Source organism: Gracilinanus agilis, chromosome 3, assembly GCF_016433145.1.
Source record: "Gracilinanus agilis isolate LMUSP501 chromosome 3, AgileGrace, whole genome shotgun sequence".
Lineage (NCBI taxonomy): Eukaryota > Metazoa > Chordata > Mammalia > Didelphimorphia > Didelphidae > Gracilinanus > Gracilinanus agilis.
The window spans coordinates 74,005,637-74,023,706 of NC_058132.1; the positions used below are offsets into that span (position 1 = coordinate 74,005,637).

The 18,070-nt window shown below is 39.6% G+C and overlaps 1 protein-coding gene across 1 annotated transcript; it reads right to left on the reverse strand.

Moving 5' to 3' along the window:
* Positions 1-1,917: 1,917 nt before the first annotated feature.
* Positions 1,918-17,232, reverse strand: LOC123241056 (antizyme inhibitor 2-like). The gene is made up of 9 exons (XM_044668766.1): positions 17,038-17,232; positions 14,100-14,273; positions 13,225-13,397; positions 11,901-12,035; positions 11,307-11,472; positions 7,642-7,789; positions 4,203-4,300; positions 2,373-2,590; positions 1,918-1,942 (listed from the first exon to the last, which is right to left on the reverse strand). Exons 1-9 carry the CDS (start codon positions 17,230-17,232, stop codon positions 1,918-1,920), a joined length of 1,332 nt encoding a protein of 443 aa, XP_044524701.1.
* Positions 17,233-18,070: the final 838 nt, after the last annotated feature.

The following is an 18,070-nucleotide window of genomic DNA, read 5'->3' on the forward strand; positions in this document are numbered from 1 at the left end:
GAATTTAGAAATAGAAAAGTCCTTAAATATAATCTCTTACATTTCCCTATTTTGCAGACATGTCCTAGAAAAGTTATTAGACTCAGAAACTGTTGACATCAATGTGCTCGTTTTTTGGATGGGGCAGGAAAAAACACATTGCAGTTAGCTAGCTCCCAGAGCCTGCTGAGGACCCCAAACTTCAGTGATTCTCGCTAAGAGATTAGACTAAGTTGATCTGGCAAATGTATGCTATTCTACCTTTCTTTGTCACTAAGGAATTATAGGAATGTCCTTTTCTTCCTTAATATTGTGTGAAATTTGAGGGTGATAAGAGTTTCACAGTACAGATAATTGGGTAAGAAAAAGAAAAAGAATGAAAGGAATAGAAATGTTTCTCTCAGATTGAGTAGCTAACAGCCTTGTGGGTGTAGTAGAGTGTCTCTCTTACTCTGACTTAAAACTCACTCATTAAAATTGAAGTAACATATTTTTCTTATCTCAATTATTAGGTGCAAGAAGAAAGCAAAAGCAAATTAATCTGAGGGTTGGGAGTATTAACTATAACAATTAATATTAAGAGTTCACCCATTAGTCCTTGGCCTCAGGAAACCATATACTTTACAAAGACAAACCTCTTTCCTACAGAAAAGTGAAAGGCTAAAAAGTCACTATAGGTGGTGGAAGAATGAAAGCAGGGGGCAAGGAACTGAGGCTCTGAAATGGGTGTATGTGGGTATGGGAGTGGTAAACAGCTAGGGTTTTGAGGGCCATCTAGTGATCAGAGTGGGGACTGCAGACTGTTGAAAAGTTAAAAGTGCTGCTCAATCCCTACAGCTAGGTTGAGTAAATCTGCAGGTGTTACATTCTTTTATTATTCAATCCTTTCAGACATGTCCAGTTCTTTATAACCCCATCTGAGGTTTTCTTGGAAAAAATGCTAAAGTAGTTTACTGGAATAGTTTGCCATTTCCTTCTCCTGCTCATTTTAAAGATGAGGAAACTGAGGCAGACAGGATTAAGTGACTTGCCTAGGGTCACATAGTTAGCAATCATCCGAGACTGGGTTTCAATTCGGGTCATCCTGACTCCAGATCCAGCACTCAATCCACTACGTCATCTAGTTGCCCCAACTCTAAATTTCTCCAAATCCTTTCACTAGATTTTAACTTACATGACAATGGTCATCACATATTTATAAAGGAAGAGGCTTGAATTGAGCCAACAAACAAAAACATCACAATTTAATACATATTTATTATGTTCCAACAAGGCACTATGTGAGGCACTGTCCTCATGGGAGAAAAGAAATATGGACTTTGGGACATCTTTTTTTTTTTTTTTTGGAGGGAGGAAGGCAGAAATTTGGGGAGTTGAATATATAAAAATATTCATATATATATAAGATTTATATAGAATTATAAATATATGTAAATTTAATTTCATAGCATCCTGAATATATCTTGGAAGATGAGAAGTGAAAGGCACTTTTGAGATCATCTCATCCAGCCCTTGATTTTACAATTGAGGAATTTGAAGCTCGGAGAGGGTAAACGACTTGTTCTGAGTCCTATAACTAAGAAACAATAATGCTAGAAATGAACACAAGTTTGTTGATTTAGAGCTCCTCTCACTATACTCTGCTGTTTCTGTGCAGAGATTGCAAATGGAATGCATTTACTCTAGTCTCCTCCTTTTCTGTTCCACCTTCAACCCCAATTTTAGTCAAGGCTTTTCCCTCTGTCTATCAGAGATGACTTTTTATGTCATGGTCATATGTTTATGCCATATGTTATGATCAGACAGGCCTCTTGGTATGACTTAAGAAATAGTAGAAGTTTTCAGAATTTCCCATTCCCCATAGTCCCTCCCTAAACAGTTCCCTCCCTGGTTGTCAGGCTTCTTGAAAGCTCCGTTGGAAACATCTCTGCCTGGATTTTAAGATATTGGATCCAGAAGACCTCTGTAAAAATAAATCCGTGTTACATGGGAGTAGAGATACATTCACTCAGCTGCACTTAAAATATTTACACAAGATTTGGATTATTAAATTAATTCACTGTTAATAAGACTCTAAAAGGAGTAGGAAAATGGGGCAAGGAGAAGTTGATGGGAAGAGTATGGGGATTAATTGGAGGGGAGGGGAGGTTAAAGGGATCATGAAAGCCATGAGAGTCAACTAGAGTAATTTCTCACTATAGCTCTGTGTCCCAGAAGGGAGAGATATCCTCTGATTGGAACTCCAGAGACAGCCTCTTCCCAGTCTCTCCACAATTCAGTGATGTGAAGGAGTTTGGCCAGGTCCCACTTTCCCTTTTGAAAGGGCTTAGGACTCAGGGAAAGGGTGGCTCATCTGTTCATCTCTCCATGCCCAGTCCTGCATTCCTACTCACCGCAACTCAGAGGGAATGGTAAAACTCAGCTCAGGTCGTGAAAAACCATTGAAATTGGAGCTTATGGTATAGGTGTAGGCCCCCATGTCTTCAAAGATCAGCCAATCACCCACATGAAGCTCAGGCAGCAAGACGTCTGTGGGACCCAGACGGTCAAAAGCATCACATGTGGGACCCCACAGTGTGGAAGGATAAAGAAGTGGCTTGCAATTGAATTTCTGTATCAGATGGGAAGTAGAGGATGAGGATTTTGCTAAATAAAATGACCCTTTGGCCATCCCACCCCCATTCCCTATTCCCTCCCATTCTTTATGTTTTAGATCATGCAGATCTCTATTTCTAAAATATCTTTCCTCCTCTTCCTGAATTCTTACTTGCTTTCCCTGTTGAATTCAAAACTCAATTCAAAATTTATTCACTACTAGGTTTTCTCCTTTATTTTTCACCCCCTACCTCTTATCCCTTCTTTAATTTATCATCTCCTAATTACATAGTAGAATTGTTTTTAACAACTTATCTCCCTCATGAATAGAGTGTGCTTGATTAATGTTTGTCAAATGAATGAGTGAATGAATAAATGAATGAATCAGATGGTGCTGGATGAAAATTAGAAGGAACCCTAGCTGGGTGTACTGGAGGTGGGTACATCATGAAGGCTACAATACATTCCATGATACTGTATATGGTTTATGATTGCTAGATACCTCATAATTTATATTAAGGTTACATTTGCTATTTAGGATTTCTGTAACTGTAAAATGTGTAAATATTTTGCTCTATGTCTCTAAATTGCTAATGTCTACTTCCAAAAGATACACTTTTTAAAAAACCTTTACCATCTATATTAGTTTCAATTCTAAGACAGAACAGTAAGAGGTAGGCAACTGAGGTTGAGTGACTTGCCTGGCATCAAACAGTGAGGAAATAGCTGAGGGCAGATTGAACCCAGGTCACCCCAACTCCAAGACTTGGTGCTTTATCCACAGTAATATCTAGTTGCCCCTCAAAAGAGATACTTTCTTTTTTTTAAGATACACTTTTAAAAATTATCCTCTACACCTATGGATAAAGCATTTCTTGGAGTCAGTAAGACCTGAGTTTAATCTTACCTAAGGCACTTATGAGTTGTACAGCCCTTGGTAAGTCACTTCATCTCTGTCACCCTCAGTTTTCTCATCTACAAAATGAAATGGTTGAACTCAATGACTTCTGATTATAAAAACCTGTGATTCTATGATCTACCATCCCTTTTAACCTTTCTGAATGAACTGAAATTTCTTGCTATAAAATGTTCAAGGAAAAGCATAAACTTTTTTTTAAACCCCTATCTTCTTAGAATCAATATGTATTGGTTCTAAGGTAGAAGAACAGTAAGGGGCAGGTGATTGAGGTTAAGTGACTTGCCCAGGGTCACATTGCTAGGAAGTGTCTGAAGTCAAATTTGAACTCAGGACCTCCAATCTCCAGTTCTTGCACTCTCTCCACTGAGCTACATAGGTGCCCCAGAAAGCATCATTTCTTTGAGGAGAAAGGATGTAGGGGTATTAGCTAGACTCTGATCACCTTAGAAGGCATTATGCAGTTACTCCTCCTCCATTCCTAAGTACTGAATAAAGAAACTCAGGGGGAAGAGTTGTGAATAGAGGCTAGGTAAGGATGATCAAGACTATATCTGAGGGTCTACATTAACCTGGAAATTGGAGAACTGGCTCTGAACTGACTGAATTCCATAGGAAATATAGCCTTGACCAGCTGACCTATTCTAAGTTCCATACAATTTTCCCCTGCCCTACCTCCAGAGATACCCAAATCAGCTTTTGCCCCTCTTGCCTTCACCACATGAGGTATTCTCGTTTCCTTCTCCCTCCTGATAGCTGCAAAAGAGTTATAAAAACCGTCGTTGAGATAGTACATCAGTTTCCGGTCACCTTCAGGAAAAAGAAAATAATTCAGTTAGAAGAAAGTTTCAGGCTGGTGAGGCATGTGCTTCCCCATTATCACAATTGCCTCAAGACTCTTCCCTGTTAGGTTTCTTTATTTTTTTGGTAGGTTGTGAGGAGCCTTCCTTGTGGCAGAGCTTGATGCTAGGTACTGGGGAAATAAAAATTTTGCATAAGACAAATAAGCCCTAGCTTTGGGGGACAGCTAGGTAGCTCAGTGGATAGAGTGCCAGGCTTGGAGATGGGAAATCCTGGATTCAAATCTGGCCTTAGACACTTCCTAGATGTGTGATCTTGGTCAAGTCATTTAACCCCAATTTCTTAGGTCTTGCTGCTCTTCTGCCTTGGAACCAATACTTAATATCAATTCTAAAACAGAAGACAAGTGGGGTTTTTTTAATCCTTAATTTCCTCCAAAGTACAACTCATGCACCTCCTCCATGAGATCTTCCCTCATCCATGAAGTTGTTAGTATTCTCTCCCTCTTGCAATTACTCTATAGAGCTTCTAACATATTTTGTACTTACTTAATGGCATACACATTATATCCCACCAATCCCTTTCTCACCCTGCCCCCAACCTCAATAGACTATCATCTCCTTAAGGACAGGGACTATTTTGTTTTTGTCTTTGCATCATATTAGACACTATTTGTCTGGACAATAGAACTGATTATTTGGAAAGAAGTAATAGAAAACAAGGCTAGAAAGGTAAGGTGACATTAGGTTGGGAAGGCCTTGAAAGCCAAACAGGACTGTAATCTTTTCTTGGAAGGGAGGAAGGAACCACTAAAGATTCTTGAGCACAACAGTGGCATGGAAAGATCTGTACTTAATAAAGCTGATCCTGAACTACAAAACACTCTCCACACAATTAAAACTAGATCTAAACAATTGGAAAAACATTAATTGCTCATGGGTAGGATGAGCTAACATAATAAAAATGACCATTCTACCCAAATTAATTTACTTATTCAGTGCCATACTTATCAAACCACCAAGAAACTTTTTTACTGAGTTAAAAAAACTATAACAACTTTCTTTTGGAAGAACAAAAGATCAAAAATATCAAGGGAAATAATTAAAAAATGTGAAGGAAGGGGGCCTAGCAATATCAGATCTTAAACTGTACTATAAAGCAGTGATCATCAAAACAATTTGGTACTGGCTAAGAGACAGAAGAGAGGATCAGTAGAATAGACTTGGAGTAGAATAACCTCGGCAAGACAGTCTATGATAAACCCAAAGGGACCAACTTTTGGGACAAAAACCCAGTATTTGACAAAAACTGTTGGGAAAATTGGAAAACAGTATGGGAGAGATTAGGTTTAGATCAACATCTCACACCCTACACCAAGATAAATTCAGAATGGGTGAATGACCTGAATATAAAGAAGGAAACTATAAGTAATTTAGGTAAACATAGACTACCTGTCAGATCTATGGGAAAAGAAAGATTTTAAGATCAAGCAAGAGTTAGAAAATATTACAAAATGTGAAATAAATCATTTTGATTACATTAAATTAAAAAGGTTTTGTACAAACAAAGCCAATGTAATCAAAATTAGAAGGGAAGTAACAAATTGGAAAAAAATCTTTATAACAAAAACCTCTGACAAAGGTCTAATTACTCAAATTTATAAGGAGCTAAATCAATTGTACAAAAAAGCAAGCTATTCCCCAATTGATAAATGGGCAAGGGACATAAACAGGCAATTTTCAGATAAAGAAATTTAAACCATCAACAAGCACATGAAAAAGTGTTTTAAATCTCTTATAACTAGAGAAATGCAAATCAAAACAACTTTGAGATACCACCACACACCTAGCAGATTGGCTAAAATGACAGCAAATGAAAGCAATATTGGAAGGGATGTGGAAAAATTGGGAAATTAATGCATTGCTGGTGAAGTTGTGAATTGATCCAGCCATTCTGGATGGCAATTTGGAACTATGCCTAAAGGGCTTTAAAAGAATGCCTGCCCTTTGATCCAGCCATAGCACTGCTAGGTTTATACCCCAAAGAGATCATAAGGGAAAAGACTTGTACAAAAATATTCAGTCACACTCTTTGTGGTGGCAAAAAATTAGAAAATGAGGGAATGTCCTTCAATTGGGGAATGGCTAAACAAATTGTGGTATCTGTTGGTGATGGACTACTATTGTGCTAAAAGGAATAATAAATGGGAGGAATTCCATGTGAACTGGAAAGACCTCCAGGAATTGACGCAGAGTGAAAGAAGCAGAACCAGGAGAACATTGTACACAGAGACTGATACACTGTGGCATAATTGAATATAATGAACTTCTCTACTAGCAGCAATGCAAGGATCTAGAGCAAGGCTGAGGGACTTAAGAGAAAGAACTCTATCCACATCCAGAGAAAGAACTGTGGGAGTAGAAACACAAAAGAAAAACAACTGCTTGATCACATGGTTCAATGGGGATATGATTGGGGATGTAGACTCTAAGTGATCACCCTAATGCCAATATTAATAATATGGAAATAGGTCTTGATCAATGACACATGTAAAACACAGTGGAACTGCTCTTTGGCTATGGGAGAGGGGTAGGAGGAGGGGAGAAAAAGAACATAAATCAGGTAACTATGGAAAAATATTTAAAATTAATTAATTAAATAAAAATTTCAAATAGAAAAAAATAAAGCTGATCCTGGCAGCATACAAAGTACAGAGTTGAGGGGAAAACAGTATGGTTGAGAGGGAGGATCATTAGATATAGAGTCAGAAGAACTGGACTCAAATTCTACCTATGGACATTACTACCTGTGTAACCTTGAGTAAATCATTTAGCTTCCATAGGGCTCAGTTTTCTCATCTATAAAATGGAAGGGTTGAACTGCATGTCCTCGGAGGTCCTTATCAGCTCTATCTATGAGCTCATGTGCTCAACTAGAAATAATGAGGGAGAAAAACTTTTTAGGTGTTTACTGAAGTAACTGAGGAGATGGTGGTAAGAGCCTTTGTCAAGATGGTGATCATAGAAAACTAAAAGAAGGGTATTTAGATGTGCCTGTGGCCGGATTTAATAACTTATTAGATATGAGAAATGAGAGTAACTGTAAGGCAGCAATCTTGAGCCTCTCATTGAATAGTGATGTCAGTTAGAAATAGGGACATGAGAAGAAAAAGGAGGTATTATATTCAGATCAGGGTTGGACTAGATTCCTCTGAAATTCTTTCATTGTAGGATGATATCATGTTGACATAAGTTTGGCTCTTGGCCACACTATGAGCCAAGTCCAAAGACCATGACCTGATTGAGGGAGTTATACCAGGCTAACATAACCTGCACATCAGCCTGGCACACCTTGTTCCACCACGTCCTTCTTGCCAATGATGTTGAGAGCTGCAGTGCACACTTTAGTGCCATAGAAACGACCAGGCTCAGCAATGATCTCCACTCCACTGCCTTCTGGGAAATACTGGTCCAAGGCTATATTGATCACAGCTGCCATCTGTAGACAAGATGATGGTCTTCATCAATACAGATGTCCTTAACTGATCTCCAAACCAAACTTCCAGCCAAGCCAACTGTTCTGGATTCTGGACCTATTTATACAATGATTGTTTATGTCTCCTACTTGTCCCATGGGGATGTTTCTGGGGGTTCTGCACTGTACCATGCCACTCAGATATCTCACATCTGTTAGAACTTGTCATCTTTCTCCTTAGATATTAGAATTGCTAATCCATGTAGCTCAGCCCTAGGACCTTCAGTATACTAGGTGCCCCACCAAGATAATGCTAAACTTTTACCTGCCTTCAAGATTGCTTATGCTGTATTATTCTCCTCTCCTTCCACCTTAAAGATGTCATGTCTTCCAGGCAACTTTCCTGGAGTCAGGAACACAGTCCAACCATTGAATCTTCTCTGTGTCTGGGAAGCTGGTTATCCTACTAAGCATATGAACTTCTTAAGGACTGAGTCTGAGCCTGCTACTTCTTTGAGGTCAGGGATTGGGTCTATTCTTTTTCTTTCTGTCTCTCCAGTTTATTGTAAATTTCAAATAGCAGAGACAGGACCTTCTTCTCTGATATCGCCCTAGATTAAGGTCTGGGTCTGTTCTTCCTCTTCTTTTTCCAGATTATTAACTCCCTGAAATCAGGGACAAGTTCTTCTCTTTTGTTTCACTCACATTCCAAGCACCAGCTGAGTTTAGGGTTAAACATAAAGGGCCTGGGGTCATTGTGCAGGTGATAGAGTGTTCAGTGACTTGACTCTTTCAGAAGATAATGATATGTTCCATTCATTATAGATGGACTCCTATAAAGCTTTCTTCAATGCCATAAGTTGTGAAGAGGACCCTGAGTTCTAAAAAGACATAGCAGTAGAGCCAACTGCTACTGGTTCTTACTGGAAGGTTTTCTTACAAGAAGATTACCAGAAGGTTTTCAGGTATGGAATCAAGGGAGAACTCTACATTTGTTGCCCAAAGACCACCCTGACTATGCTCAGAGACCCCCATTATCAGGACCTTTTATATTCAAGAATTCTGGTTGTTGTAAGGGGCAGAAAATGGAGTAGGAGGCAGAAAATGAACTTTTTGCATAAGGAAAAAGAATTAAACCAACTCACAAAGGAAGTAAAGCCATGCCCTTTTAGTATAGGAAAGAGTATGGTTGTGAAAAGGAAAAGAAAAATATTTTTGTGCATGAAAAAAATGATAAAAATCCAAATGTGAAGAAGTGTAGTTTTAGATAAAATGTGAGGAGACATGGAACTTTTAAGGACCAAATAGAGAACAGAGAGAATATGTTTGAGGACAGAGAAATAATTGAGACTACAATTATGTTCTCTCGGCTCATTTCCATGTAACTATTTTCAGTGTTTAAGAGATTAAGCCTGACAAAGTTGTAAATCAAGTATTAGAGTCCATGATTTAAGTAAATAAAGTCCATTAGTTTTTTAATTAATAGAAAGATGGGTTTTGTGAATTCTACTTCATAAAGGAAAGCAAACTACTAGAAAGTTATGATAGGAGCTAATGGAAGGGGTGACGAACCCAGCAGGAGAAGAGTGAATAAGAGTGGTTAAGAAGATAGTAGAAGAGGAATGAGAAAACACCTACAGGAACACTGGAGGGTTTTAGCTGCTGCTATATTTTGGAGAATGCTAGTTATATAGAAGCATCACTTGGTGGATTGGCTGAAGAAAATATCAAGAGCCTTCTGCTAGGAAGAGAGCTGAGTTTAGCAATGTCCATCTAGCGTTCTTTACAAGTAGGTTCATGAAGCCTCTCAGAAAAGATGGTTGCTCCCTACTGCTATGTTTTAAGAGGAAGAACTGAATAGGAAAAAGGTAGCCTTTGAAGCGGCTTTAAGAAACAAGAAGCCAGTTGACATGCTTTATATTGTAGAAATAACCAGGCTTCTTTGCATTTCCTGGAGAGCCAATCTGAGAAGCTTTACAATTCTTTGACTTAAGAGAACTCCATATCATTATATTTTTTTAAACCCTTGTACTTTGGTGTATTGTCTCATAGGTGGAAGATTGGTAAGGGTGGGCAATGGGGGTCAAGTGACTTGCCCAGGGTCACACAGCTGGGAAGTGTCTGAGGCCGGGTTTGAACCTAGGACCTCCTGTCTCTAGGCCTGACTCTCACTCCACTGAGCTACCCAGCTGCCCCCATATCATTATATTTTAAATATTTTTTTATTTTATTTTTTAAACCCTTAATTTCTGTGTATTGGCTCCTAGGTGGAAGAGTGGTAAGGGTGGGCAATGAGGGTTAAGTAACTTGCCCAGGGTCACACAGCTGGGAAGTGTCTGAGGCCAGATTTGAACCTAGAACCTCCTGGCTTTCAATCCACTGAGTTACCCAACTGCCCCTCTATATCATTATAATATCCCAACACTTAGCATCTTTTAAAGGGTCATTGTAAATTTAAAATTACTCTTCACTGTTTCATTAGTTCAAAAGTGAAAGAACAGATTCACCCAATAAGAGAAATGGGCCAAAAGAGAAGCAGGAAAGAAGAGACTCTATTGGGGTGGAGGAGACATATTATTTGTGGAAGAACCAAGGACAATAAATCATACAATGTAGAGTGATGAGTTGCTCTGAAAGCATGGCTTCCCTCACTCATGTGCCCCAGTCCTAGATTTTTATATGCCTGCATTGTCTTACAGATATCTGCTGATGGAGAGTATGAGTCAAGTTTATGAGCCAGTGGAGGTATATTGCATATTATTTCATTTCCTTATATTGAATAACTATCATGTTTTGAATATTATTCCTTTTGCCTCATCACTAAATGTTTTAGGTTTAAGACTTAATGGTATCATAATTGTGATTGACTTATTTTGTATAAATGGGAAGCACTCTAGTGGGGCTCAGTAGCTATAGTAGTAAGAAGAGAGAGTATATTCCATTCACAACAAGAGTTGCTTGCTGAAAGGGCTGGAATTGTAATGGTCATGGCGTTGACCCTTCTCTGGGAACTGCCGTTATGAGGGCAGGTTGGGGTGAGTAAGCCAGCTGAAAGGGCAAGTAGCTGGCATACTATGCATTTGTTATATCACTATGACTACACTGTCTACAGACAAAAGGAGGTGATCATTCCAGTATCCTCTGCCTTGGTCAGGCCACAGTTAGAGTACCTCATAGAATTCTGGGAATCACATTTAAAAAAAATACCTGGATGGGCTCTAGAGTGTCAAGAAGAGTTTGATACTATTTATTTTTATTTTTTGCTAGATCTTGAAACTATCCGATTATTTTAAGCTAATGTGTCTAATGACAACTGAGTATAAAAGATATCACCACACTTCATTATCTCCTAAATAAGATAAAAGCCTTGAAACAAGGTAGAGATTTTAAAAAGATCATCAATAAAAACATTTTATCATAATGACATCCTAGGATCAGGCCTGGGAACATGTCTTTTCTACCCGCATTGGTAGAGCCCACTCCCCATCCTAAGCTGCCTTTTCCTGCCTTCCCCCTCCAGCTTTGGGTCTTGGTTCCTCACCTCTTCAAATGTAGGTGCGAAGTTCTTTGTGCCTGGGAAGCCCCCTCCGATATCCAGGAGGCTCATTGGGTGCCCAATCTGGAGGCCCAGGTCAAACACATGCCGGGCATCTGTGATGGCCTTGTTGAAGCTCCGTGGTGTCTGGCAGCCAGAACCCACATGGAAACTGAGCAGAGCCAAGAACACTGTCAGTGTTGAGTACAGCTGTAGGTGTGAAGATACACGTGTGTGCATGTTCACACATAAGTAAAGAAAGGTTCCCACAAAGACTCAAATATATAGATACAGAGATACAGAGATACACAGAGGCATTAACAGCTTAGAAATACTTTTCTGTCTGCAAAACTTTCAGCGTTTACAAACTCTCCCAAAATCTCTGGGAGGAGAACAAGACAGATCATTGCCTTTAGCTGACAGGGTAGAAACTGAAGCCCAGAGAAGGGAAGGGATTTTCCCAGGGTCAAAGAAAAAGGTCATTGACCCAATAAGTCATAGAAGAGCCCAGGTTTGTACCCAGGCCGTCTGGCTCCAGGTCTAGATCTCTTCCCTTGCCAGCACCCAGGGAGAAGGAAGAGTTACTGAAGGCAGACTCACCAGGCTCCAACTACAATCACTCCCAAGTCCTTGGCAAGGGTCAACAGATGGCCACATTGGTCCAAGGGAGCCCCAAACTTGGCACTCAAGGGAAACAGGCTCTCACTGTCCTGGGTCCAGAGTCTGAGGACCAATCTGCCAAGAAATAGCAGCTCACATTTCTCTCATGCCTTATCTCCATTTTATATGGTTGAAGCAACTTCACCAAAGTCATATAACCAGTGTTAGAGAGACAATTTGAATTTGTGTCTGAATCTAAGGTTAGTGCTCTTTCTAATGACCCACACTACTTCTCCAGAATAAGAAGTCATAGCAGCCCTGTGGCTCTTGGAGTCTTACCTAGACACCTGTATTACTCACCCCACTCCCACACCATCTTTACTTTTCCTCATTTCCCAGACACCAGTGAGTCACTTTGCTGCTGATTCTGCCTGAACCTTTTGTCAACTTCTAAGAACTATTGCTTGACTTCTTCTAGTTCCAATCCCCTACCTCATATCTCAGGGTTTAGATCATTGATTTATCTTTCCCTATCCATATCCTACCTTATTCCTCTGCCTTATTGATCTAAGACCTTTGCTGGTTACTTTCCAAAATAACTTGCTGTTTATGGCCTGGAACTCCTGGTGTCAACCTGTTATTAACTGGATCTCCATGGTCTGTACAGCAGATCTCTGCCTATTGCCTTTAATTTGGCCTCCCTACTGATGTGCATTATGAATAACCTGGAATATCCATCCGTATTTTGCCCCTAGATTTCCCTACCTTCCATAGTCATCGTGCATCTACACTTTTAATCTGTCTGTCAATCTGTCTATCTGTCTATCTATCTATCTATCTATCTATCTATCTATCTATCTATCTATCTATCTATGTCTCTGTCTATCTATCTATCTATCTATCTATCTATCTATCTATCTATCTATCTATCTATCCATCCATCCAATTTATTCATCTATCTATCCATCCATCCTATCTATATATCCACCTATCTAGCTGTCTGTCTATCTTTCTTTCTCCAGTCACTCACTTATTACTAACAATACCAATAAACTAGCATTTATATATACATCTATGAGGTTTGAAAAACCCTTTCCATGTGTTATCTTATTTGATTGTCACAACAACCCTATAAGATAAATGAGATTATTATCTCCATTTTACAAATGAGGAAGCTAAATCTGATAAGGAAAGTTTCTCCCTGTTATCTGTCCCCTGTTCTTCAGATCTATTTAGTCTCTGGGTTCAGAACAACTTTGTTTGTCCCATGACACCATTAACCAGCACCTGATGCTAATAGTAGTGTTTCTTCTGCCACCCTTACCTGGCAGTGGGGTGAAACTTGGCAATCTTGGCAATCTCTTCCTCACAATCAAAAGTCATCAGCTGGACCCCATGGCTGGCAGCATATTGGATGTGAGAGATCTGCTTACATGTATTGGCATAGATGATGCGAGTAGGGGTGACTCCCATCCTCAGAACCTGCTCCAGTTCCCCCTAATGGCAGCATAGAAGAGGTCATTCCTCCAGGGGCCACTCCCTTTCACATCCTTAACTTGGGGGACTCTTTAGAACTCAATGGAGCATGTCATCCCTAGTCCAAGTTTCCAAGGGTCTTGGAAAGCCAAGGGGAAAAGAATTGGATATAACCTTGACCTTCTGGAAATTTGGGTCATACTCCATTTCCTACCCCATTCCTTGCCACTCTATTTAGAAAACACTAATCCCTTAGAAGAAACTTTGAGGTCTTACTGGAGGAGAATCGATGGATTTAAAGCTCCCTAGACAAGAATTCCTAAGAACTTTGGGGGGTGGAGAGGAGAAGAAAAGAGAGTATGGCCCAAACATTCTCAGTTCCCCCCAGTCCAAAAATACATATACATAAATGTTCCTCTTGTTCATGTTTTCAAATCTTGCCTAGTGCATACCCTTAGAAAGACTCTACTGGAGATATTACCAATGGGAAAAAGAAAAGAAAGATGTGGCCCTCCTTGATCTGTAAGCATGTCACTCATATTCTGATTTCCTTTCAACCCCATGAACCCATAGCCTAGGTTCTTTTAAACTCCTTTCTGTTCAATCCTGAATTGCTTAATCTTTTAAGGAACTTTTCCCTTCTGATCTCATGCATCTCCTGTCTTGCCATCACGCACCCCCACTTCTAGACTTATGTGTATATGGAGCATTCTTGGAGCTCACCCGGCTGGCACAATCAAAGCCAGTGCCCAGATTGGCCAGTACCCGCAACACACTGGGGCTATTGTTGCACTTCACAGCAAAGAAGGGAGTTACTCGGGGCAGCAATTGCTGGAATGTCTTGTGCTGCTCAGCCAAAACCCCCAGGTCAGCCACCATGAAAGCATCTCTCTCATCCTGTGGGTAAAAAGTTATGGTACAGTCATTTCTGGTGGAATAAAGAAGAACTTCCCTGTCCTGTGACCTTCTGCATTATGCTTACTGCATATCTCAACTAATAAAGCTATCCCTTGGAGCTATGGAGAAGGAACCGTTGGCAATTCAAACATGGTGTCACAGTCAGAGATCTAGCCTGAGAATCAGGAAGCCTCAGTTCAAATTGAGGTTCTAACTATATGATCCTAGATAAGTCACTTGATTTCTAAGCCTCAGTTTCCTCATCTGCAAAAGCAATATAGTACCACCTGTACTATCTAAGTGGATGACTTTGTACTTATTCTCATTAAATTTAATTTCATATACTTCAATCCAATATTTTAGTCTATGAAGGTCTTTTTGAATCCTGAATTTGTCTTCTACTGTTTTGGCTAACCCTCTCAGCTTTGTGTCATTTGTAAATTCGTGCCTGCCATTGATGCCTTTATCCAATCATTGACAAAAATGTTAAACAGTATAGGACCAAGTACATATCTCTAGAGCAATGAACTGAAGACCTCCTGCCAAGTAGATATCTCTTTGACCCTGTTAGTAACTATTCTTTATCCAATCATTGACAAAAATATTAAACAGCACGACACCAAGTACATATCTGTAGATCACTGAACTGAAGACCTCTTGCCGAGTAGACATCTGTTTGACCATCTTGGTGACTATTCTTTGAATCCAGTCATTCAACCATTTCTGGATTTATCTAATTGTACAATCATCTTGCTTCTCTAGATTTCCCCCCAAAATGTAGCATAAGATATTTTTAACAAATGCTCCACTAAGATCTAGGTAAGCTTTATCTTCAGAATTTTCCTAGTCTATTAGTCTATTACCTATCAAAAAAAGGAAATGAATTTAGTGTAACAGGGGCAAGATAATTCTCTTTCTCAGAGAATACAGAAATAAAATGAATAGATTAACTCTGAATTCTCATCTCCACATATTATCATCATTCCATTCACCTGGAAGAGTACTGTCCCATCGTCAATCCCTCTTTTCTCTCCAATATAACTTTTAAACTATCCCAAAATGATTGTTATTCTTTCCTCATCAGTCTCAGCTCATTCTGAGTTTTATTATCATAATTCCTGGCACATTTTTACAGGAGCAAGTCATACATTTGTATTTATCTGCTATTGCCTGCCTTTTCTTCTAGAGAGCTCTGGCCCTGAGTCAGGATGACCCAAGTTCAAATCCAGCCTTAGACACTTAATGGCTGTAATTTAGTTATTTAGTCTCTGAGCAAGTTATTTAGTCTCTTTCTGCCTCAGTTTCCTCATCTGTTAAATAACATTAATGACAGCACAGACCTTATCAGGTTGTTGTGAGTATAAAATGAGATAGTATTTATAAAGCTTTTTGCAAATATTAAAGTATTATGAATATAATTATTATTATTATCTTGGGTTTATATGTTAAAAATCTAATTTGGGGGCAGCTGAGTAGCTCAGTGGATTGAGAGCCAGGTCTAGAGACAGGAGGTCCTAGGTTTAAATCTGGCCTCAGACACTTCCCAGCTGTGTGACCCTGGGCAAGTCACTTGACCCCCATTGCCTACCCTTACCACTCTTCCACCTATAAGTCAATACACAGAAGTTAAGGGTATAAAATAAAATTTAAAAAAATCTAATTTGGCTGGTGAGTTTCCTGAGAATCTACATTGTTCTCTCCACATATCCATTGGGCATGGAGAGTCAAAAGGCTCTCTTCAGTCCTGGAGAGCGTGGGGATCTAGGAATTCAGAGATCACTATCCCTCTGCAATTCAGAGTTTTAGGATACTCTCCTCAGCTCATAAGGACTTTGAATTCTCTACTACCCACTTTCAAAAATCTTTGTGTCTCCATCTTCTAAGAGTGCTAGGATTACCCCATCAACCTCTGAGAGCTTTGAGGTCTCCCTATACTCACAGAAGCATTGCTATCCAGTGCTGCCCTCACTCTTGTCCAGCATTCCTCTGTGGCAGCACTGATCTCTTTGGATTAGAGAATGCTGGGGTAACAGGAACATGGCCAAATGTGGGAATTTATTTTACTTGAGTACACATAATTGTAATCGTAACTTTGCTTTTCTTGCTTTCTCGGTGTAGGGAATTGGGAAGATGGGAGCAAGAGAAGGTAGATTTTTCATTTGAAAACAAAATAAAATAGAACTGCAAGGAAAAAAAGAAATAGAATTTTTAGCTGAAGAGACCTTGAAACAGAGTGTTAGAGTTGGGAAAAAATAAATAGTATTAGATTTGAGAAGGTCCTTAGAAGATAAAATATGAAAACTCAAGGAGTTTAAAACATAAAACCTAGAAGGTCTGGGCTTTAAGGGAAGCTAGAAAGTAGAATATAAAGAATCTTAGTAAAAAGAAAAGACCTTGAAACATAGACCATCAAAGCTGGATGGTACCTTACAACATAGGACATTGTAAATGAGAGGACTCTTAAAATTTAGAATATTGAAGCTATGAAGGATCTTAGAATACAGAATATCAGTGGGAAGGGACTGATTCATAGAATATAGTCAACCTCTTCATTTCCTCCATTTGGAAGCTAAGCCTCTGAGTTAGGAAGCAATGTGCCCAAGATTACATAAAGAGTTATTGGGAGAGTTGGGATTTGAACCGAAGCGCTCTGACTCCCATCTTTTTTCTCTGTTGTCAGATTGGGACTCATTAATCTTCCAAATGAGTCCCTCCTTCCCTGACTTTCTAACATCCTCAGATCTAATGCAACAGTCGCTCTTACCGACTCTGAGAGTTCCTGGATCTTTTCCTGGAGAATCTTCCAAGCAGAGGTTCCTGTCTCTAGGAGGATCACCTGTTCTTGTAGTTTCCCAGGGCTCCCAACCCCTTTAGGAATGTAAATGCAGGATTCCGGTCCCTCAGAGAGGATGTGAAGACAGGTTCTGCGAAGAGACAGCTGTGAAATGTCTACCCCCATCCCAGTCTCTCCCCCTATTAATCAAGGGACTCAACTTCTTTACCTCCTTCCCTTTCTGGAAACAATCATCTCCAACGGATCATATAGGATTTAGAGATGAAAAAGATTTCAGATATCATCTTATATGATCTCTCATTTTGCCAATAAAGAACGAAAACACAGAGAGCTGAATATCCTAAATCTTTCTTAAATTTGTCCCATGGATTTATCCTTGACAAGAATGCAGTCCTTTTTACCTTCAAAAGCCCTTTCGTATACATGAAAGTAAGATTCCAAGGTCCCACAATCCTAGCCTCCTGATGTCTCCCCTTGGCCCTACAGCATCAAAGAGCTCCCTTCAATATTAGAGAGCCTGAGGACCTCCTTTATAGCCTCTGGTACTTTGGGGATTACTATTCCTTAGCTCCTAAGAATTTGAATCCTCAGCCTCTGAGGACTTTGAATTCTCTGCCATTAGCCCTTATGTCTTCAGTCTCTCAGAGCCAACAGGTCACCCCATACCCATGCAAACATTGTTACCCATTGCTGCTCTCACCTCTTGGACATCCTTCCTCTGTGACAGCACTGTTCCCAAGTAGAAACACACCTTTTGAAAAGGAAAGAATAGAATCCCGGCAAGGTAAGGTAGTGATGAGTGGTAAGAGGAGACTATATAAGGAATTAGGCTTCAAACTCGCTCCACCCACTTTTAGTCTAGCATTGTCCTGTGCCTCACCCTCTTCCCTTTAGATCTCATCACCCTTCTTCTCCCCAACAATAATCACATACTTTCCTAGGTTCCCTAAATGGGAGTCACAATGTAAAACTATTTTGCTTTAGTATAGGGTGAGGCCAGAGT